The sequence below is a fragment of the Bufo bufo genome, chromosome 10 (genome assembly GCF_905171765.1).
Source record: "Bufo bufo chromosome 10, aBufBuf1.1, whole genome shotgun sequence".
NCBI lineage: Eukaryota > Metazoa > Chordata > Amphibia > Anura > Bufonidae > Bufo > Bufo bufo.
Genome location: NC_053398.1, coordinates 42,613,287 through 42,637,882, shown reverse-complemented (window position 1 = coordinate 42,637,882; position 24,596 = coordinate 42,613,287). Strand labels below are relative to the sequence as shown.

Below are 24,596 nucleotides of genomic sequence, written 5' to 3'. Positions count from 1 at the left end.
CCTCTGCTCTGTGCCATCGACTATAATGGGGATGGGGGCAAAGCTACGGCGCAGCGCGGTGAGAGGCCGCCAGACTAAAAGTACTACATGTCCGACTTTTTCGTCTGGCGGCCTCACGCCGTGCACTGCCATGCTGCGCCGTAGCTCCACTCCCGCTATAGTCAATGGGGAGTGGCAGTCCGGCGAAATAGCGGCAGGACGGATCTGACAGGGTGAACAGCCTGTCGGATCCGTCCTGCCGCAAGTGTGAAAGGAGCCTAACAGTCCTTACAGGAAAATTCTGGCACCGGCAAGGGAACAAAAATACCAGCCTTGCTGGTGAACTACTGGCCGGGTGGCAACCCAAGCCACAGAACAGACATATGATAGTTTTGTTCCGCATCCAATTACCATTATTGGGGGATTGGATGCGGACCCCTTAATTACAATGGGGCCACAAGAGATGCAGACAGCACACTGTGTGCTGTCTGCATCTTTTTACGCTCCATTGAAACTAAGGGGTCCGCATCCAATGCCCCAGGTTACCTTTAATTTTAAAGAAGATGGCCCAGGAGAGATGGGAACACGACACTGACTGGAGTCCTTTCCTGCAGTCAGTGACGTGTTCCCACCTCTCTGTAGCCCTCTCCACGCCCCCCTTCCTTCCCAAATGTGACATTTATTTCATTGGTGGCAGTGGTGATGTCCCTCCCCTCTCCAGCAGCACGTAAGTGTCCTTTGGAGCTTGAAGCTCCCTTACGTGCTGCTGCAGGGGAGGAGGGACCTGTGAGCGCACTGAGGGAGAAAGCTCCCTTCACGTGCAGGTGCCGGATGAAAGCGCTGGTGCCTGCATGTGGAGGGAGCCGTCTCTCACTGCGCCCCTGGGGCAGGAAGAAGTTCGCCAGTAAGCTCCTCCTCCTGCACATACCAGAGTGTGCAGGAGAGGAGGAGCGCTGCATGTGGAGGGAGCCGGCCTGTCTCACTGCGCTCTGGGACAGGAGGAAGTGCGCCGGTAAGCTCCTCCTCCTGCACAGTACAGTGTGCAGGAGAGGAGGAGCACTCTGAAGGACGGCCGGGGTCCGAACAACTGGCGGCCGCGGTCCGTATTTGGACCGCGGTCCGCCAGTTGAGTACCCCTGCAATAGACCCTTTTGGTACACAGTATCCACAGTATTACAAAATCATGTTTTGTAAAAAAAAAAAAAAGAAAAAAGAAAAACTGGCCACCTCACGTTCAGGATATATTGAGTAAAGAGGAAATATATGGACGGACACATCTGTAAATAGTTGCTAGTCAGAAACTGTTCCAAATTCTATGAAAATGCTTTGCCTGCAGCTAGCACTAGAGGGAGCTTAAAGAGGACCTTTCACTAGAATAAAAAATCTAAACTAAGCATACAGACATGGAGAGCGGCGCCCAGGGATCTCCCTGCACTTACTATTATCCCTGGGCGCCGCTCCGTTCTCCCGGTATAGGCTCCGGTATCTTCATATGTTAGGCTCCACCCAGTGGAACCTGCCCGCGTCTCCTTCTCCCATGCTGGAGCGCTGGCCAATCGCAGCGCTCAGCTCATAGCCTGAGAGAAAAAAAAAACCTCTCAGGCTATGAGCTGAGCGCTGCGATTGGCCAGCGCTACAGCCTGGGAGAAGGAGACCCCGGCAGGTTCCACTGGGTGAAGCCTAACATATGAAGATACCGGAGCCTATACCGGGCGAACGGAGCGGCGCCCAGGGATAATAGTAAGTGCAGGGAGATCCCTGGGCGCCGGTCTCCATGTCTGCATAGTTAGTTTAGATTTTTTATTCTAGTGAAAGGTCCTCTTTAAGATCTTAATATATTGTGACCTCAATTCTATTACAGATTGCATCAATCTCCTTAAAGAGGTTGTCTCATCTTGGACATTGGGGGCATATCACTAGGATATGCCCCCAATGTCTGATAGATGCGTGTTTCACCCCTGGGACCCACACCTATCCTTAGAACAGAGTCTGCAAAGTGACAGGAGGGAGCACCGTGCATGTATGGCCGCCCTCCATTCAGTTCTATAGGAGTGCTGAAAATAGCTAAGCACCGGTTTGTTTATTTCCAGTTCCCATTCCTTTTAATGAAACTTCCGAAAATAGAAGAACATGCCGCTTGGCCATTTTCAACATTCCCATACAAATGAATGGAGGGTGGTGCACAGTGCAGACTCCGTCACTTTGTAGGTTCCGTTCTAAGGATAGGTGTGGGTCCCAGAGGTGGGACCCGCACCTATCAGACATTGGGGGCGTATCCTAGCAGTACGCCCCCAATGTTCAAGATGGGACAACCCCTTTAGCTTCAGGGACTTGAAGCTCTGTATCATAAAAACAGAGTTAAAACCACTAGAAAGACAGAATAATCTCAGTTTAATGCAAAGTTAAATTTAGCTTTGCGTTGAATCATACTTATTTTATTAATACTTATGATTGAACACATAGCTAAGTTTAAATACATACATTGTGCATAGCTAGTGCCTTGTGAGAAGACACCTATGTGGTACATGGTAGGTGGGGCCCTGTTACAAACTTTGCATTGAGGAGCTGGAAACTGAAGTTATGTCTTGGAATCTATAACATATTAGTCTTAAATTCTGTTTATATGCTATTTCTTCATATGTTTTAAGTGTTGCTAAATCTCTTTCTGTCCTGTTTTTACAGCATGTCATTGTGAATACCAGGGTAAAATGTACAAATACCATGATGTTATCTACAACACTACCGATGGCATTGGAGGCTGTATCAGTGCTATCTGCAAAGAAAACGGCACCATTTACAGAGATATTCAGAATTGTCATGTTTCTACAACCACAACCTTTACATTTACCTCAACACATCTCTCTACCACTACTAAAGGTACAGTTCTATAAACTGAAAAAATGTCTAACACAGAATGATTTTTTTATAATGTCCATATTCCCAAATGAAATGCTGAACTGGCATCAATTATGCCAAATTATATCAGACTATAATGGCTTCCTGCATAACAACTGGTCTATCAAACTGAAAGCTGTACGCATAACAACAGATCAGATTCCACCTTCCATTTTTGTATGGACAGGTTAAAAAGGAAAGACGTGATCTGATTTTTACAGTATTTTTTTCTGGGCAGTTGGCCCATAAATGTACACAAAAATGTGTGTGTGTGTGTGTGTGTGTGTGTGTATATATATATATATATATATATATATATACATTTTTTTGTTTTTTCTTTTAATTCAATTTACATATTTTTATTCTATAGGAACAACAGTACCCTTGACTACAATATGTGTTAAAAAGGTCTGCAAATGGTCACAATGGTTTGATGCTAGTTACCCTGAACCAGGACTGGAGAATGGAGATTTTGACACATATGAAAATATAAAAGCTAAAGGGTTTTCCATATGTAGTCATCCAAAAGATATTCAGTGCAGAGCTCAGATGTTCCCTGACATATCATTAGCAGAACTTGAGCAAAATGTACAATGCAATGTATCATTTGGGCTGATCTGCCGGAACAAAAATCAGCATCCACCTATCTGCTATAATTATAATATCAGAGTTCTGTGCTGTAGCTTTGAAAAATGTGATATACCAACTCCAAGTACAGCACCTACAACTGCAAAGCCTTCAACCACACTGTCAACTACCACTAAAAAGACAGTACCTACAACAAGTCCACCTGCAACCACAGTGACAGAAACTTCCTCTCCAACTACCGTTGTTAGTACAACTACATCTGGAGCTCCAACTACAGGAGTATGTCTTCCAAAATGTACATGGACAAAGTGGCTTGATGTCCATATACCAGGAGTTGGTAAAAATGAAGGAGATATTGAGACATATGACAAAATCAGGGACTTAGGGCATAAACTTTGCCCAAAGCCTGATGGAATACAATGTAGATCGGAGAAATATCCCGAAGTACCAATTGGTCGAATTGGGCAAGTAGTTCAGTGCAATCTTACTTTTGGTCTTATTTGCAAAAATGAAGATCAGGAAGGAGACTTCAAGGTATGCCTCAACTACCAAATTAAAGTTCTCTGTTGTGATGACTACAGTCACTGTGCAACGACAACACCAGGATCAACAAGTACATTACCTACTACTACTGAAACTACAACCCCCTCAACCACAATTACAACTACAACTCCTTTATTAACAACTACCACTAAAATTCCAACCACCTCCACAACAGTTTCATCACCTGAAACAACCCCAACAACTGAAACATCCACAACACCAGAGACAACTATATCTTTAACAACTACTAGCACAACCACTTCAACAACAACTGAAACAACCACTACCAGTACCACAACACCAGAAACAACTACATCTTTAACAACAACCACAACTACTCCAGAAACAACAACCACCCCATTAACAACTGAGACACCCACAACAACAGAAACTACTACGCCAATAATAACTATCCCTGATACCACAACAGTTACCACACCTCCAGAAACCACTACATCTTTAACAACAACCACTAGCACAACTAGTCCCAAAACCACAACCACTTCAACTACATTTAAAACAACCCCTGAAACTAGCACACCACAAACAACTACCACTACAACAACTACTGAAACACCTGAGACTACCCAAACCACAACTACATCTCCTTCTTCAACAACCACAAGCACCACAACTACTACTAAAAGCACAACTACCTCAACATCAACAACCCCTGAGACAACCACAACACCAAAACCGACTACAACCACAACAACTGAAACACCCAAAACAACAACCCCCCAATCTACTGTCATAATAAGAACATTTACAACCACAAAACCAACTCCAAATAAAGTAGAGGTTGACACAACAACAGTTTGCCAACCACAATGCAAGTGGTCAGACTGGATTGATGTTGATTTTCCTAAGCCAGGCATTGATGGAGGAGATAAAGAAACCTTTCAAAACATAATGGCTAATGGTAAAAATACTTGTAAAAACCCACAAAATATTACATGCAGAGCAGAAGATTACCCTGGGATAAGTATTGACAATATTGGGCAGAAGGTTCAATGTGATATCACTATAGGGTTAGTGTGCAACAACAAAGATCAAACTGGAATAGTTAAACAATGTTATAATTACCAAATAAAGGTTTTATGTTGTGATGATTACAGCCATTGTAGCACAACTCCTCCACAGACAACACCTATGACTACTTCCACTACAACTACCACAGTTCCACCAACTACAACAGAAACAACAACCACCACAAGTACAACAGAATCAACTACAACTGAGACTCCAAAGCCTACAACACCTACCACTACTCCCACTACAACTACAACTACCACAGTGCCGCCAACTACAACAGAAACAACTACAACTACCACAAGTACAACGGAATCAACTACAACTGAGACACCAAAGCCTACAACTACCACTACTACAACAACTGAAACACCAACTACTATTATAACAACTACCCCAGTGCCACCAACTACAACAGAAACAACAACCACCACAAGTACAATAGAATCAACTACAACTGAGACTCCAAAGCCTACAACACCTACCACTACTCCCACTACAACTACAACTACCACAGTGCCGCCAACTACAACAGAAACAACTACAACCACCATAAGCACAACAGAATCAACTACAACTGAGACTCCAAAGCCTACAACACCTACCACTACTTCCACTACAACTACCACAGCACCGCCAACTACAACAGAAACAACTACAACTACCACAAGTACAACGGAATCAGCTACAACTGAGACACCAAAGCCTACAACACCTACCACTACTCCCACTACAACTACGACTACCACAGTGCCGCCAACTACAACAGAAACAACTACAACCACCATAAGCACAACAGAATCAACTACAACTGAGACTCCAAAGCCTACAACACCTACCACTACTTCCACTACAACTACCACAGCACCGCCAACTACAACAGGAACAACTACAACTACCACAAGTACAACGGAATCAACTACAACTGAGACACCAAAGCCTACAACTACCACTACTACAACAACTGAAACACCAACTACTATTATAACAACTACCCCAGTGCCACCAACTACAACCACCATTAGCACAACAGAATCAACTACAACTGAGACTCCAAAGCCTACAACAACTGAAACACCAACCACTCCAACACCAATCTGCACACCAAAATGCAAGTGGTCACATTGGATTGATGTTGATGCTCCTACCTCTGGAATTGATGGTGGAGATAAAGAGACATTTAAGAACATAATGAGTAAAGGCAAACAAATCTGCAAGCATCCAAATGATATTGAATGCAGGGCTGAAGATTTCCCAGATATTAGTATTGATAATGTTGGACAAATAGTTCAGTGTGATTCTAATGTTGGTTTGGTGTGCAACAACAAAGACCAAACTGGAAAAGTTAAACAATGTTATAATTACCAGATAAAGGTTTTATGCTGTGATGATTATAGCCATTGTAGCACAACTCCTCCACAGACAACACCTACCACTACCTCCACTACAACTACCACAGTTCCACCAACTACAACAGAAACAACAACCACCACAAGTACAACAGAATCAACTACAACTGAGACTCCAAAGCCTACAACGCCTACCACTACTTCCACTACAACTACAACTACCACAGTGCCGCCAACTACAACAGAAACAACTACCACAAGTACAACGGAATCAACTACAACTGAGACACCAAAGCCTACAACTACCACTACTACAACAACTGAAACACCAACTACTATTATAACAACTACTCCAGTGCCACCAACTACAACAGAAACTACAACTACAACCACCATAAGCACAACAGAATCAACTACAACTGAGACTCCAAAGCCTACAACAACTGAAACACCAACCACTTCAACACCAATCTGCACACCAAAATGCAAGTGGTCACATTGGATTGATGTTGATGCTCCTACCTCTGGAATTGATGGTGGAGATAAAGAGACATTTGAGAACATAATGAGTAAAGGCAAACACATCTGCAAGCATCCAAAAGATATTGAATGCAGGGCTGAAGATTTCCCAGATATTAGTATTGATAATGTTGGACAGATAGTTCAGTGTGATTCTAATGTTGGTTTGGTGTGCAACAACAAAGACCAAACTGGAAAAGTTAAACAATGTTATAATTACCAGATAAAGGTTTTATGCTGTGATGATTACAGCCATTGTAGCACAACTCCTCCACAGACAACACCTACCACTACCTCCACTACAACTACCACAGTTCCACCAACTACAACAGAAACAACAACCACCACAAGTACAACAGAATCAACTACAACTGAGACTCCAAAGCCTACAACACCTACCACTACTTCCACTACAACTACAACTACCACAGTGCCGCCAACTACAACAGAAACAACTACCACAAGTACAACGGAATCAACTACAACTGAGACACCAAAGCCTACAACTACCACTACTACAACAACTGAAACACCAACTACTATTATAACAACTACTCCAGTGCCACCAACTACAACAGAAACTACAACTACAACCACCATAAGCACAACAGAATCAACTACAACTGAGACTCCAAAGCCTACAACAACTGAAACACCAACCACTTCAACACCAATCTGCACACCAAAATGCAAGTGGTCACATTGGATTGATGTTGATGCTCCTACCTCTGGAATTGATGGTGGAGATAAAGAGACATTTGAGAACATAATGAGTAAAGGCAAACACATCTGCAAGCATCCAAAAGATATTGAATGCAGGGCTGAAGATTTCCCAGATATTAGTATTGATAATGTTGGACAGATAGTTCAGTGTGATTCTAATGTTGGTTTGGTGTGCAACAACAAAGACCAAACTGGAAAAGTTAAACAATGTTATAATTACCAGATAAAGGTTTTATGCTGTGATGATTACAGCCATTGTAGCACAACTCCTCCACAGACAACACCTACCACTACCTCCACTACAACTACCACAGTGCCACCAACTACAACAGAAACAACCACCACAAGTACAACAGAATCAACTACAACTGAGACTCCAAAGCCTACAACACCTACCACTACTTCCACTACAACTACCACAGTGCCGCCAACTACAACAGAAACAACAACCACCACAAGTACAACAGAATCAACCACAACTGAGACTCCAAAGCCTACACCTACCACTACTTCAACTACAACTACAACTACCACAGTGTTGCCAACTACAACAGAAACAACAACCACCACAAGTACAACAGAATCAACAACTGAGACTCCAAAACCTATAACAACAACTATACCTACACAGACTACCAAGTGCTTCTGCCATTTTGATCACAATTACTTCACCCCAGGTAGGTGTTTTGTATTCAATTTCTTTGATTAATTAGGGGGGTTCACATAGTGTTTTTGCCGTCTATTTAACATATGTGTTGAGAAAAAAGTATACAAAAACATAGCACACCACATTTTGCTATCCTGCAGAGTTCAGTAAAAAAAACATATACGTTAATGAACATATATGTTGTTTTGACAATATAACTCTATGGTAAATGAATACCACTGTATTGCATTAGTCTAAGGCATCTTGTAATGTATGCGTTTTTGCATACTTTAAACAGATGGAAAAACGTGTTGTGATCCCGACCTTAAATGGTCACTGTTATTTCCTATAACTTTGCATAAATAGATGCAGATGCAAATATAATAAACTTTACTATATCTTATCAGAGAAAATTTTTCTGTTTCCTAAACTAACATACTCCCTGAATTCTGCGATATGTCAGTCTTGTTAACACCAAAATGGGTTGCTAGTTCACTTAAGAATGAGATTACAGTCTCCCATAGAAGTCTGTGGCGATGGAAGGAGGAAGAGCATTGGTCTTCAGAAAGAGACACAGGCATGATTTATCAGATTCAGCAGCTAACAGTGTTCTATCTATACTGCTCATTACGTCTAGATAATATTTTATAGGATGATTCTAAGTGAGAGCAAGTTAGGATGAAGAATCTCCTGTTTTTATGTTTACTGTATGGGGAGACATGATGAGAAGCTAGTCTCCACCAATTAGCCCTGGAACAACTTAAAATTATAGATGCAGCCAGCAAAGGGGAAACCACAAAAAAACACCAGAATTTGTGTAATGGTTACATATAGTTATAATACTAATTTATACACTTATGACAGCTTATTCTGAAAAGTGATCTGAATTGGCAGGTACGCTTTAAGGATACTAAACGTTAGTAATGTTCTTACAGTGACATTGGCGCCAACTCATGGCCTCATTTCACATTGAAATTTGTAATTTTTTTTTTTTTTAAGGGGAAGTCATCTATAACAAAACTGATGCAGCAGGTTGCTCATTCTATGCGGTGTGCAATGACTTTTGCGAAGCTGAAAGATTTACTGGGCCTTGCACGACTACAAAACACCCAAAAACAAAATGCAGCACAACTGTTAAACCTTCTACAACCACACCAAGTCCCTCAACTACTCCCAAAAAGACAACAACGACCACAACTACAACTTCCCTTGTTTCGACTCCTAGTACACAAGGTTGCCCACCTCATAAGGTAACACATTGTGGTCAAATTCAACTGTCATGTTTAATGTACCCAATCTTGGCTATCTGAAATAGATTGCATGAGATTAGATTACAATAAGGTTTGTCTGGTATTACAATTTGGCCCCAATCAAGAGAACTTTTCCATGAGCTGCAAAACCAGACACAGCCTATTAACATTGGTCCTGTTTCTGAAAAAAATCCTAATCTTCTACAATCCCCTTTAAGAAACCACATTTCTGTGGATGAGAATCACGAATGTATGTGCCTCTGGGGGTGACTCTTTTAAACCTGATAATTGCATGTCTTAAAACATCTAAGAAGAATTTGTGGCTTTGAATGAATGTGACATATTTAGGCTGAACTGAATTGTCTGTAACAATTGCGTATTATTGTACTTTACTTTCTCCAGACTAATGAAACATGGATAATTAATAACTGTACAAAGGCCACATGTCATGGAAATAATGTGATTACCATCGAGCCAGTGAGCTGCCCTAAACTGGAGCCATTGAACTGTGCTAATGGATTCCCACCTGTAAAGAAGATGAGTGCAGATGGATGCTGTGAACATTACGAATGCCAATGTAAGTTTTAGGAAGTGTAATAAGGATCTGTTCGCACCAGCATCCTGAGCACTGTATATAATACAACCATAATACAATGATCCATTTTCTCAGTGCCTTTATTGCAGCCCATGAATGGTTTTTGGTATTTTTGACTGCATGAATACTTGCCATCAAAAGTAATGGAAGCAGCAATAGACTTTGTTAATGCTAGCATGAAAGTTAATAGTTATTATTGAGACGGTGCATTTCATGACATAGTATTGAATACAGTCTCTGGTTTTTTTCTGCGTAAAAAAACTGAGATTTTTATCACACATACGTGTTCAATGACCAACATCTGATTTTATTCTTTTTGACTTCTAATAGGTGTGTGCAGTGGATGGGGGGATCCTCATTATATCACCTTTGATGGAACCTATTACACTTTCTTGGACAATTGTACATATGTTCTGGTGCAGCAGATCACTCCCAAATATGACAACTTCCGTGTCCTTGTTGACAACTACTTCTGTGATGCTGAAGATGGTTTGTCCTGTCCACAGTCTATCATGATCTACTATAAATCCAATGAAATTGTCTTGACACGTATGATGTTCGAAGGAAGAATGAGGAACAGGGTAAGAGAACTATTAGTTATAATTATCATATAATAGCCTTTTTGTTTTGGTGGCATATTTCTTTAACCACCAATAAACACCTGTAACTCCCAAAATAATCCATAAAACCATTAATAACATTGTTTGCAAATTTGATCAAGCTAGTAATACTGTACAATAAGAAGTCTGTTAGTGTTTTACACGGGGACTTACCACATTTCAATCTTTTGTCTACAGATAAGGTTCAACCAAGACTGGGTAACTCCAGGGTTTACCAAGGATGGCATTATTATAAGCAGTGCTGGCATAAACATGAATGTGGAGATCCCAGAAATCGATGCATTTATCTCATTCAGTGGATTGATCTTTGTTGTTAAGCTGCCATTCAGCAAATTTGCTAATAATACAGAAGGACAATGCGGTACGTCAACTGACCATTAACTTCTGTTTTTTTTAAAATATTTTTGTTTGACAAATGTTGACATATGTTTGCCTAATATAGAGCAAGCGTGAATGCATATTTTTATGTTGTCCTCCAATACAGGTACTTGTACTAACAACGGCACCGAAGACTGCAGAATGCCAAGCGGCGAGATTGTGAAAGATTGCTCCAAAATGGCTGATCACTGGAAGGTCAATGTAACAGGCAAGCCTTATTGTAAACCTCCACAGCCTACAGCACCACCTTCTCATCCAACCCCAGCACCAACTTGCAAACCATCTACTCTGTGTGACATCATTTTAAGCGAGTAAGTTGGAATAATGTCTATTTTTTTACATACTTTTAATCTTTTAGAAATACCAAACCAGTAAATACAGTCAGGTCCATAAATATTGGGACATCAACACAATTCTAACATTTTTGGCTCTATACACCACCACAATGGATTTGAAATAAAACAAACAAGATATGCTTTAACTGCAGACTGTCAGCTTTAATTTGAGGGTATTTACATCCAAATCAGGTGAACTGTGTAGGAATTACAACAGTTTGCATATGTGCCTCCCACTTGTTAAGGAACCAAAAGTAATGGGACAAAATAATAATCATACATCAAAATTTCACTTTTTAATATTTGGTTGCAAATCCTTTGCAGTCAATTACAGCCTGAAGTCTGGGACGCATAGACATCACCAGATGCTGGGTTTCTTCCCTGGTGATGCTTTGCCAGGCCTCTACTGCAACTGTCTTCAGTTCCTGCTTGTTCTTGGGGCATTTTCCCTTCAGTTTTGTCTTCAGCAAGTGAAATGCATGCTCAATCGAATTAAGGTCAGGTGATTGACTTGGCCATTGCATAACATTCCACTTCTTTCCCTTAAAAAACTCTTTGGTTGCTTTTGCAGTATGCTTTGGGTCATTGTCCATCTGCACTGTGAAGTGCCGTCCAATAAGTTCTGAAGCATTTGGCTGAATATGAGCAGATAATGTTGCCCGAAACACTTCAGAATTCATCCTGCTGCTTTTGTCAGCAGTTCCATCATCAATAAATACAAGAGAAGCAGTTCCATTGGCAGCCATACATGCCCATGCCATGACACTACCACCACCACGCTTCACTGATGAGGTGGTATGCTTAGGATCATGAGCAGTTTCTTTCCTTCTCCATACTCTTCTCTTCCCATTACTCTGGTACAAGTTGATCTTGGTCTCATCTGTCCATAGGATGTTGTTCCAGAACTGTGAAGGCTTTTTTAGATGTCATTTGGCAAACTCTAATCTGGCCTTCCTGTTTTTGAGGCTCACCAATGGTTTACATCTTGTGGTGAACACTCTGTATTCACTCTGGTGAAGTCTTCTCTTGATTGTTGACTTTGACACACATACACCTACCTCCTGGAGAGTGTTCTTGATCTGGCCAACTGTTGTGAAGGGTGTTTTCTTCACCAGGGAAATAATTTTTCGGTCATCCACCACAGTTGTTTTCCGTGGTCTTCCGGGTCTTTTGGTGTTGCTGAGCTCACCAATGCATTCCTTGTTTTTCAGAATGTTCCAAACAGTTGTTTTGGCCATGCCTAATGTTTTTGCTATCTCTCTGATGGCTTTGTTTTGTTTTTTTCAGCCTAATGATGGCTTGCTTCACTGATAGTGACAGCTCTTTGGATCTTATCTTGAGAGTGGACAGCAACAGATTCCAAATGCAAATAGCACACTTGAAATGAACTCTGGACCTTTTATCTGCTCATTGTAATTGGGATAATGAGGGAATAACACACACCTGGCCATGGAACAGCTGAGAAGCCAATTGTCCCATTACTTTTGGTTTCTTAACAAGTGGGAAGCACATATGCAAACTGTTGTAATTCCTACACTGTTCACCTGATTTGGATGTAGTTAAAGCACATCTTGTTTGTTTCATTTCAAATCAATTGTAGTGGTGTATGGAGCCAAAAATGTTAGAATTGTGTCAATGTCCCAATATTTATGGACCTGACTGTATAACAAAATCATTATTACTTATCTAAGTAAGTAAGTCTTATCTAATCCCAGCCATTTTCTGGACACACAACTAAAATCTGATTATACTATCAAGTTCTTGCCAATCGAATAAGTAGGTCATGGGACGTTGCCCGTGCATTGGGGACTGCAAATTGCGGTCCCCAATGCACGGAACAGATGCACAACGTTTGTGTGCAAGAGGCCTTAGACTATATATATTATACTGTTATCTAGAAAAAGAGAAGTGTTCTAGATCTACATGGAAAACTAATATCCAGGAATCAAGTGATATTGTATCAAAAATTATTTTAGAAACATCAGCCTGGAATTTCTGGATGACTGAAGATTTCCATATGCAATGCCATAATCCAGCATTAATCAAGTGGCATTTTGGACATCTGTATACTTAGATGTATTGAAATTGATGTTAACATTAGTAGCAGTTTGTAACCTAAAGTGGTTTTTCAGGAGAATAATTTAAAAATGGGGCAGAAAAAGTTAAAAATAACAAATGATCCAAGTCACCTCACTAATACTCCGCAGCTGCTGCTGCTCCCAAGCTGTTCCCATTCCTAGGGCCCTGCACTTCCTTGTCCCTTGGTTATCACCCTGAAAATGGCTCAGAACTCCCGCTCAGCCATTCACTGACTGAAGCAGGCCAATCTCGTAATTTGAATGGAATCATATTATCAATATGAATTTATTACTTCTTTCAAAGGGTCTTTGCTGCGTGTCACGAAATCATTCCTCCAAAGCCTTACCACGAAGGTTGTACCTATGATTCCTGTCGCATACCCACTGACTCAGTAGAGTGTTCCAGCTTGGAAATATATGCCTCTTTGTGTGCCGCCAATGGGGTCTGCATCGACTGGAGAAGCAAGACTAAAGGACATTGTCGTAAGTGTTCTTCAGGTTATTGCTTCTTGGTAAATTTCAACCAATGGGAGTGATATAGCAAAACTAGTCCAAAGTAAAATTTTGTAGCTTTTGTCTTAATCGACCAATTAGCTTGCATACCCTTTTTCAAATTTTTAAGGTGCATTGGAAATTACAGGAGCAATTTAATTGGTTGCTAGCATCAATGTATAGAGTTTTCCTTAGTGCTGTTATACATCTTTCCCAATGAATGTGTCTTTGTATGTTGTGTGTGTCTAATACAATACTTGTATAATTTTTATATATTGTGTTCCTTTGATAGTGCGAGTTATATGCTGCCCAGATTACAATCTATTTTCTTCATTTTTAGCTTTCAATTGTCCGGCCGGGAAGGTATATGACTTTTGTGGACCAATACATCCTAAAACCTGCGGTACCAAGTAAGGATCCCTTTAAAAAATGTCTATATATTATTTGATCATTTCTGCAAATATAAATTGGACAATAGGTTCTGTCGTGAATGAGTTATCAATCCTTTAAAGGAACTGTCTCATCAAGGCAAACTCTTTCCATAGTTTGTATGGACGTGGAGAGTGGTCCCAGCTTGGAACCTCCATTGATTAGGCAAACTAAGCTCACTCATGTTTCACAGTGCATGACTTGATACAAAATCTCCTGAGTTTCTGAGGAGAGAACTGTGGAAATAAGCTGACTGCCAAGTTAGTGTGTAAACTGAATGATCTTCTTGAGACATTATTTAAGACTAAGAAGACTGATTTACATTCACAATTATTGAAATTGTCTTGTGGACAAAATTAATCTGAGTATAGCCAAGCCCACCAAGACCTGTATCTATGAGGTTTTCTTGTGTTTGCCCTATTATTCATGGGTAAATATGCTCACATTATTTTATTTTATTATCTATGGGTTATCTATGAAGTTTGAAGAACTGTCCCTACAGAGATGGTTGGCAACCACTGACAGGACCGCCAACTAGACTCTGAGGCATAGAAAAAGCAGGGATTTTAATAAATAAAATACTAGTAATATTGAATCTTTTTCCACAATGCTATATATCTGTTCAGCTCCTCTTGCCCTATATCATTCTTCTTGAAGAAGCTCAGACATCATTCTAAAATAGAGAGATTCCCTTTAAACAATATTGAGAGTATGCCCTTTAAACATGCAAGTATACATATTTAGCACTCCATAAAACATATGAACATGTATGTTTTCTTTTTCTTTCATTGCAGGGAAGTTCAAGAACTCAACAAAGCATATACTGAAGGCTGCTTCTGTCCTAAAGGAACCATGCTGTTTAACTCTTACACTGACGTCTGTGTTGAGAGCTGCTGTATGTATCCACATGTACAATTATCTACAATGTTAGATAATGATTCATAGAAATAAAAAAAAAATATCTGTAGAACAATGATCTCAGCGTGCGGCAAAACTCTAATTCCCATCAGGTCCTACTCCTGATAGCTGCAGAGAACATTGCTATAGAACATCTTGATTAATTAATGAAAGCATATTCCAATGGTATAGTTAGTGTTAAAATTATTTCCAAGCATTTACTCAAGCTTCTCTACAGCAATTTTGTTGAATTTTCAGTTTGTGTATTACTACACAGTTATTTTCTAAGACTACAAGTTTATAGTTCTAGCTCCTAGGCTGTAGGCTATTATGTGGGTTGTCTTGGGTCATGGTGCACCGTGGATGATCTAACATAGTAACATACAAAAGTATGACAAATAAAGAAAGGCAGAAATAATAGGTATACTGTATGTAGGTGAGTAACCAGGTGACCAAAGAAAGTTCTCCATAACTACCAAAATGCTTGTGAAGTCTTATCTTGCATGCTATTAGAAAGAGTTGCCCAGAAGAAAAAACTGGCTATAGTTTCGGGGCATGCTAAGAACTAAAATGAATTGTAGTACATCTCTATAAAAATATTTTTGATGACTTTATTTATTACAATTTATTAAAATTACTTGATTTTTTTTCTTCCAGCTTGCACTGGTCCTGATGGAATGCCCAAAGGAGTGAGTAGAATTAAGTCTATAAAAAAATGTATGTCATAACAAAGCCCAAAGCAGCCAGTGGTGGCAAATAATGAGAAATAAGACCCATAGGGCATTCATCAAAGTCAATGGGAGTTACAAGAAATGTTAAGACAGTGCTGTTTGTCTCTTTAAGTGGGTCTTCAATTTATACATGACAGAAGGGTTACTTCCCAAGAAAGTGTCCCCGAGTGGTTAGCTATAAACCTATCCTACAGCACCATTAAAGGGGAAATTAAAAAATTACAAAATGCTCATTCAAAAGAATGTGCTGTCTGGTTAATGCAGTAGGGGACAGGTTCTCCAGATGCTCTTAGTCTAGTCTCTCCACTTGGGCAGGAGAAGAGGATGAACAGTGGACCCTTTCTAGAACAGTAACTCAAAGTTCCCTAAAAGTCGATCTAACAACAAGTTTTATAAACTAGACAACCTCTTCTACTCATTAACTTTAATAGAGAGAGCAGCACAGTTTATCTCGATGCTCTCGCCTTCATTTCTCACTTTTATTGGCCACCACAACCGTTTTCAACCTGGTCATAGATCGTTCAGGGATGCGCAATATTGACTCCCAAATATCAAACAGTTATAATTCATCTTAAATGTCAAAGGTCAGAAGAATGCCTCTTTGAGTATAAAATGGAACAATTCTCATGCCTTATGTTCACAGCCTGGAGAGACCTGGACAAGCGACTGTAATAACTGCATGTGTGAGAAGAACTCTCTTACTGTCCAGTGTCATCCAATCACATGCCCTCCATTGGTTGACTTATCTTGTCACAAGGAAGGGTTAATCTCTAGGTTGCTGCCAGATCCCCATCAGCCATGCTGTTTGAAGAATGAGTGCAGTAAGTAGCACTTTTATAATGTGTGTTAACTGCTGAATCTTGGAAATAATTGCAAATGATTTATTGACATTGACTCAACCATCCATATCCGTAGTATGTAACAGCAGCTACTGCCTGCAGAAGGAGAAGAACTGTTCACTTGGATTTGAGGCTGTCCCCGTTCTTTTGGAGGGTGATTGCTGCCCATCATATACCTGCAGTAAGTGCTAGAGATAGTGATATAGTTAATATTTCAGATTATCATCTATTTTTCTACATTTTCAAATATCTTAGTGGAAATGTTTCTCCTTTAATTAAATAACATGCAACCGTTCATTTTGTGGCTGCTCTATGTGTAGATTTGGGCAAATTTGGCATTTGGGTCTCTTGAACAGTTCTCTTCTGCGAGCTTGAATGGTGCATATGCTATTCTAATGCATTTCAATCTACTTAAACAGGACCAACGGAAGTCTGTGTATTCAAGGGGACGACGTACCAAGTAAGTGCAGCAATTGAACCTATTAAAGATTGAAATGAAAGAGTAAACTTGGACAAAAGACTGTATTCCACTTTTTTTTTCTTTCTTTCTTTTAATAGCCTGGAGAGAATATCCCACAAAGCAAAGGAGTATGTTCAAACTGTGTGTGCACAAATCAGACGGATCCTGATAACTTACTGCGCCTTATGTCATGTAAACCCATCGAATGCCATACTGAATGTGAACCGGTCAGTTCCATCGCTACAAGCTTTCTGATACCTTTACAGTGGACATTATACAGTAGGAGAACCCCATATTTTCATTTTATTAATTATTTTGCATCTTTCAGGGATCTGAACTTATATCTTCTGAAGGTGAATGCTGCGGCACATGTAAACCGAATGCATGTAAAATAAAACTAAGTGACAACTCCATAAAGATTTTGAAGGTACGCGTTCATGACAATAACTTACAGTCAGAGTCCAGTTACCTTATGTGTAGAGCTATTAAGGGGAAAACATATTTCTTCCTTCCCTATTGTGGAAGCAATTCATGTATATTTATTATCACGTTTAATGAAACTTGTATGAATCCCTATGTAGGGAGCGCCCCCTAATGGCAGAGATAATGTTATCATTTAACTCAATGTTTTCCTGAAGGGATTCAGTGGTTTGGGAGATGTGAAGTAGAAAAGAGCCTTAACAGCTATTAGCATGTACTAGCAAGAAGGGAGAAAGGAGTTGATAGGGTTAGTTTGTCATGGTACTGTAAGCTCAATCACCACAAAGATTAAAGGGGTTGGCCACTTTCTGGCTACTGGTTATCAATATAGTCATAAAATGACTACATGGCACATACTAATGTAGCCTTTCTTGATATTCTGTGCTGTTTGCTATATTTCATAAGCCATGCCCCCTTGTTGGGCAGATATTCTGTGCTATCCACATAGAGGTCTTGTCCATAAGGTGGCCGCTGATGGAGGGTCATGTGACCAGACATATCACTCAGCCTCCTCCATTCTAACACATTGCACCTGCACTAAATTTACAACAGGGCCAGTGTAGATAACAGGTGCAGTGTATTTGAATGACTGAGTGATCTGCCTGGTCACATGACCCTCCATCAGGGACCGTCTTATGGACAGGACATCTTGGCCAACAAGGGTGCATGCACAACTTGTGAAATATAGAAAACGGAACAGAATAATAAAGGGATTGTCTCATCTGAGACAATGGGGGCATATCGCTAGGATATGCCTGCATTGTCTTATAGGTGCGGCTTCCACCGCTGGGACACACACCTATATCGAGAATGGAGCCCCGAAAGTGGTGGAGGGTGCACTGTGCATGGGACCGCCGAAAATAGCGGAGCGCTGGCTCGGCTATTTCCTCTGGCACTTGCATTCATTCCATGGCATCACAGGTCTCCACTGCTGAGCACTGCCTTTTTCTGCGCTGGTCACATGATGGTGACCTCATCACAGGTCCTACCATCACTTCCAGTGTTGAAAAGATCACATGACTATGATGTTATGGCAGGTCCTTCAGCTATGGAGTATAGGCAGAATGGGCAGCAGATACACAGTAAGTCCTAATCAGCGCCCATCCCCCTCCACCCCAAGGAGACCAGGTTACCCTGGCAGAGGAAGGGAGGGAAAAAAATAATAAAATAAATTAAAAAACAGGCTATATGTCCTCCCCTGGGGCAAAACATAGGCGTATGCTTCCAAAGGATGTCTTGACTTGAAGAAGGGGCCCAAAAATGTGGTGTATCTGAGACTTGGATTTATTTCCTCTTCTAGACTTTATCCTTTGGCAGCATGCACCTATTTAATGCTCTTCTATGTGACTGATTAGCCTGTTGCTGTTTTTGTTCCTAATAGCTATTATGTCCTGCTCTATTAACCCCTTTGCCCTCCATTCAGTACTACTAGGGGTTTAGTGATCCATAAACTTCCAGGAATATTATTCAGTAACCCATACCTAAACTAGTCCAACATAGATATTGAATATCACCATTAAAACTTTTATCATCGTAGATCACTAGAGGTGTAAGTGCCCATTATTATTATTCTAAGAATTGTTACAGGAATATCATTAACTTTTAAACCACCTTTATGAAAAAAAAAAGAAAAGAAATGGAATTATATATGTAACTATATAGAAGTAAGTAGAGATGGGCGAAGTTTTGAAAAATTTGATTTGCCAGCTTCGCCGAACTTCGACAAGAAATTCGATTTGTGACAAATTACTTTGTCACAAATCACTTTCCATTGTATGGAGCAGGTGCAATGATGGGGGACGGCGATCGCACTGCCCCCTGTCATTTAACCCCTCAGATGCCGCCTTCAGCGCTGATTGTGGCATCTGAGACTCACATTCAGGTGCTCAGGGGTTAATCCAGGGTTGAGAAAAAAAGGATACTCACCTCATCCACTTGATCGTGGAGAGGCAGTCCATTCTGATCTTGATTAAAGAAAACCTACCAAAGGACCTCCAGCAAGTATGATGATTTTACCACGTCATCACGCTGGGCGCACGAGGTGAAGTCATCAGTGATTCGGCTTCGGGGCAAATCAAATTTTTCCTGAAATTCTGATCAAAGTCCACTCCAGATATTTCGATATACTATACACTAGTAGTAAGCATTATGCTGTCAGCAATGCGGGACCAATGCTTTTCAAAATACTTGTTCAAAAAACCTGGGTTTGCTCCTACTATGGTTTTCATATCTTGGCTTTCAAGCTGTTCCTCCTGAGCCAGTCACAGTCCTGTGAATCAGCCCTAAAACCTAAAATTAATTATATTTGTGTATTTTCAGTTTGACGATACATGGGGCCCACCTGATCAACCATGTGTTGAGTATGAGTGTCACATAATTGAAGACCAGTATGTACCTGTGGAAGTCAGAAGAACCTGTCCCATTGAAGAATGTGATAATGTATGATCCCTTTTATATAGCAACTTATCTAAAACACGCCATAATACCAACCATGAGACTTTCTGAACTGAAATGATCTTGTTTACCCCAGGGCTACGAATTCAAGGTCAAAAAAGGCGAATGTTGTGGAACATGTATACCATACGCCTGTGTGATCCACCTGAGTGACAACACAACTATGACTTTGAAGGTATATTTTTTTATGTGTGTCTCTATAATTTCTATCTCTTTATCATCTCTCTAAACTGCCAGGCTTATTTTTATAAAATATTCTGATAATCTGATACTCCACTGGTGGTAAATCATCAGAGATAATTCCCCAATACATTATTAATTAACGCTTAGGGGAAGAAGCCATGTGTGTTCCATAATGTCTTACACATACTGTATGTTAAGGTCTCTTCAAACCCGGAGAACGCTTTCTCTTCTGCTGACTGTCTACCCTGAGAAATGCATTATGTATGACCTTCCAAGAAAAGTCATAAGATTATTCAGCTAGTGTATTCTACTTTAATAAACTGGATTTCTACCTACATTAGCAATATAGACTGTAGTAACTTGCAGATTTCCTAGCATACAGTAGATTCATCTTGATAATGTTAATTTATTTTGCAGCCTGAAGAACAGTACACTCCACCAGAAGAAAAGTGCACCACCTACAGCTGTTCAAACACCTTTGATGTTGAGAAAACCACCATTACATGCCCACCGTTCGATCGTTCTAATTGTCTAGAGGTTTGTTTATCCATATAGTCCTATGTTCTGTATGACAACTCCAGGTTGTATAAGATTGAGTTAAATAGTCCTTACTGACATGTAGATAACAGCGCCATGATTCTTGGTGCTGTTTCACACTACGGTTTTCTTCAGGTCGATTCTCGGCAACTTTGACAGGTTGGGGCCGGATCTCCACCAGTCCTCATTATAGTTAATGGGGCCGGGTGGAGACGTTCAAATGCAGAAAGATCCAGCAGGCTGTTCCCTAGTGCTAGTGTGAAATTAGCCTAAGGCCTCATGCACACGAACGTAGGTGTTCCGTTGCCGTATTGCGGACCGCATACGCGATTCCACAATACACGGGGCACCTTCCGTGTGCAATCCGCATCATGGATGCGATCCCATTCACTTGAACGGGTCCATACAATTAAGAGATGCGGAGCGGTGTGGAAAGGAAGGACGGAACGGAACCCTACGGAAGCACTACGGAGTGCTTCAGTGGGGTTCCGTTCCATGCTTCCATTCCGCAAAAAGATAGAACTTGTTCTATCTTTTTGCGAAACGGACGGATCATGGACCCATTCAAGTTGAATGGATCTGGATCCATCCTGGCGGCCGCACGGAGGTTGCCCGTGCATTTCTAGAGAACACAAGCTTTATGTGATTGAATTACAATTTAAAATCTAATTTCTATGGGAATAAATAAGTCACCATTTTCACTTACATCTATGTGTTTATTGTGCAGGGTACTATCAAATCTGATGGCTGCTGTCAGACTTGTGAATGTAAGTACATTTTTATCAGTTGTACTTGTCTATATAAATTGATTATGTTTCCATACCTAAGCCCTAACTGTGCATGATATAGTATTGAGCTCCATACAGTATAGCTCTGTACAATATATGTAGTGGGTTATACAAAAATGAGCCTAAAAGAAGAGCTCAAGACTCAATTGTGTATTTCACAGCTTTAGAGTGCCTGCACACTCTAGTTTTTCCGCAGTGTAATACAGTACCAGCAAAGTGTGCGAGATTAGACAAATCTCATGTACACTTTTGCTTTTTTTCTTAGATGTGGAAATTGACCTGCTGTGCGGATTTTGCAATCTGATGCATGTCAATTGTTGTTGTTTTTTTTGGGTGGAATTCCCCTTTTTCAGTTGAAGGGTGAGATCTGCTGTAAAAGCACATCAAATCTGCACCAAAAACTGCAAACTGAGATTACATGTGCAGGTACCCTTAAAGGGAATCACTGAACAGTTTTATGGTGACCTAACTAAAGGTAGCTTAAACTAGTGACCAATCCTCCTAGCAAAATTCAGGGTCATTTTCTTTCATTGACCCTTCCATTTTGCTAAAATCTTTGAACAGCTCCAGCGCATGGCACTGAGTCCTCCAATTCATAAGTTCCTGGTTCTCGACACCCACCTGACACTGATTTCAGTAGAAAAAAAAACTGTCAATCAGCAGCAGTGAGGTGGGGATAGTTGGGATCTCTTAAGTTTGAGGACTCACCAGCATGCTCTAGACTTAGGATTTCAGAGTTAGGGTAGAATGACAGATTGATGCTTTTCCAAAATCATGTAAAATTTCCCCAAGGAAAGGGGTGGAATGAGATATAATAATAAAATATGCAGAACTCACCATATAAATCCCCCTGCTGTTCCAGTGCTACTATATGGTTCGTTTGCTGAGCTTCAGCAATGTTTTCACATCAACATTTGACTACTGCTGCCAATCACTGAACTCAGTGGTATAGTCGATCTTGGAAAACACAGTAAATTGTAGAAAAGTTGTTATTTTGCACAAATTAGACAAGAACACTTAAAAAACACAACAACATCACTTCCTTATAACACCAACGAATACAATTACAATGAATGCAAAAACATTAATAAATAAATGTGAACCACTGATACTTGGTGAATTATGGAGCAGGTTATAATGGTACGTTTAACTCTAAATATTGCTCTAATACTTTCAAGTCAGTAATTGTATTCACTTTTCTTTTAAAGCTGCTCTGAAAGGTTGTCAGGTCCATAAACAGTCTCAGCGTATCAAGACCAGCACTTGCGAATCAGAGCAGGTTGTGGAGCTGTCCAACTGTGGAGGAGCCTGTATGACATCATCCATGTAAGTTGTCACCATGAAAGAACCGTAAAACTTCATTATATTGTATTTTAGGCACTTCCCCCTTCATTCATATAACTTTACATGGCACTACTGATGGCAAGGAGAGATATCTACTGTATGTTGGCCAAGTTCCTTGGATTGACCCCGATTAATTGTATACGTGTGATGTTTGGAAATACCTTCATTCTCCTTTAGTTAATTTCTTATAATTAAAACTTCTGCTTGGTACCATATTGAGTTACAGAAGGTCAGAGACTTCTACTGACTTGGATCATGTTACCACTTTATTAAACTGTATTATCTCTGCACAGGTACTCTGCTGAGGCCAACATGATGGAGCACAAGTGCAGCTGTTGTCAGGAAGTAAAGACCAGCAAACGAGAAATAAACCTGAAATGTCTGGATGGAACCAGCACTGTCTATACCTACATATATGCAGAGGAATGCGGCTGTGCCCACACTGAATGTGAAAGTGACACCCAGACCTCCAGCTCACAGCTACGGCAACAGGTCAAGAAGACTAAACAGGAAATCAATGAGGACCATAAGATACAACAAACCAACTAAGCGACAGTATCAATCTAGCTAAATGAATTATACTGAATCAGAACTTTAACATGAACTTACACTAAATATTGTATCTAACATCTATATATTCTGGAAAACATACTCCACCAATGGGAATGACCTTGTTTTGCTTTCTGACTGTCAAGGTCTCCTCAGCGAAGCCTCCAACCTCTTTTCTTACATTATGGGACTTCGAAATATTACAGGGCTGTGGTCAAATGAGCTAATTCTTCAGGCTTAAATGCTTAACCCTTTTTTTCACAGTTTGTAAAATCAATTGCCCAAACATGGTTGACTTCAAGTACATACCAGTAGTTTGTAGCTTCAGTTTGTCATTTGAATTTTTTTATGGCAGATATTTCCATATATTGATTACAAGTAGCATAGAAGAATATATATATATATATATATATATATATATATATTTAGGTTCAACCTCTGGTCCATATAAGCATTTCACTAAATGAAGACAAATACACTGCTGCTCTATGTCGTCCTGTTTACAAAGGAATAGAATTAGCTGAATCTAGTTTATTTGTCTCTGATTAGCTAATAGGGAAATATGAAGGATTGTGCTATTATGTTTTTCCTTATTTTATTTAATGCTTTTATGCGAGGATGTAGAATTCTTGTTCCTGAAGCTTAGATCTCTCGCCTATTTATTTGTCTGGTTGGAGATTTCTGCCATGTGTATCGGTTTTCCTCTTTCTTTGCCATTAAAACTAGAGAGTTATGTGGCTTATTGTAATTCCAGAGTATGAAATATGATTGCAATTAAAAATCTTTTAAGCATTTTAGAACATTTTGTTTGATTTCTGATCTTTTCATCTTCATAAGGAACCCGACACACACACACACACACACACAAAAAGAAGGAAAAAGT

At 40.2% G+C, this 24,596-nt stretch overlaps 1 protein-coding gene across 1 annotated transcript in view; it reads left to right on the top strand.

Annotated features, from left to right (window-relative positions):
- LOC120980021 (mucin-5B-like) overlaps positions 1–24,388 on the top strand; it is a 50,160-nt gene extending 25,772 nt beyond the window's left edge. The window contains exons 30-51 of the mRNA XM_040408886.1: positions 2,662–2,856; positions 3,245–8,305; positions 9,274–9,524; positions 9,927–10,101; positions 10,450–10,700; positions 10,917–11,100; positions 11,224–11,428; positions 13,835–14,013; positions 14,363–14,432; positions 15,246–15,346; positions 16,006–16,037; positions 16,723–16,900; positions 16,995–17,099; positions 17,338–17,378; positions 17,477–17,605; positions 17,707–17,805; positions 20,178–20,297; positions 20,389–20,487; positions 20,913–21,032; positions 21,760–21,799; positions 23,029–23,146; positions 23,458–24,388. Coding sequence (XP_040264820.1) covers positions 2,662–2,856; positions 3,245–8,305; positions 9,274–9,524; positions 9,927–10,101; positions 10,450–10,700; positions 10,917–11,100; positions 11,224–11,428; positions 13,835–14,013; positions 14,363–14,432; positions 15,246–15,346; positions 16,006–16,037; positions 16,723–16,900; positions 16,995–17,099; positions 17,338–17,378; positions 17,477–17,605; positions 17,707–17,805; positions 20,178–20,297; positions 20,389–20,487; positions 20,913–21,032; positions 21,760–21,799; positions 23,029–23,146; positions 23,458–23,713 — 8,009 coding nt within the window. The 3' untranslated portion in view covers positions 23,714–24,388. The remainder of the gene's footprint in view (positions 1–2,661; positions 2,857–3,244; positions 8,306–9,273; positions 9,525–9,926; positions 10,102–10,449; positions 10,701–10,916; positions 11,101–11,223; positions 11,429–13,834; positions 14,014–14,362; positions 14,433–15,245; positions 15,347–16,005; positions 16,038–16,722; positions 16,901–16,994; positions 17,100–17,337; positions 17,379–17,476; positions 17,606–17,706; positions 17,806–20,177; positions 20,298–20,388; positions 20,488–20,912; positions 21,033–21,759; positions 21,800–23,028; positions 23,147–23,457) is intronic.
- Positions 24,389–24,596: the final 208 nt, after the last annotated feature.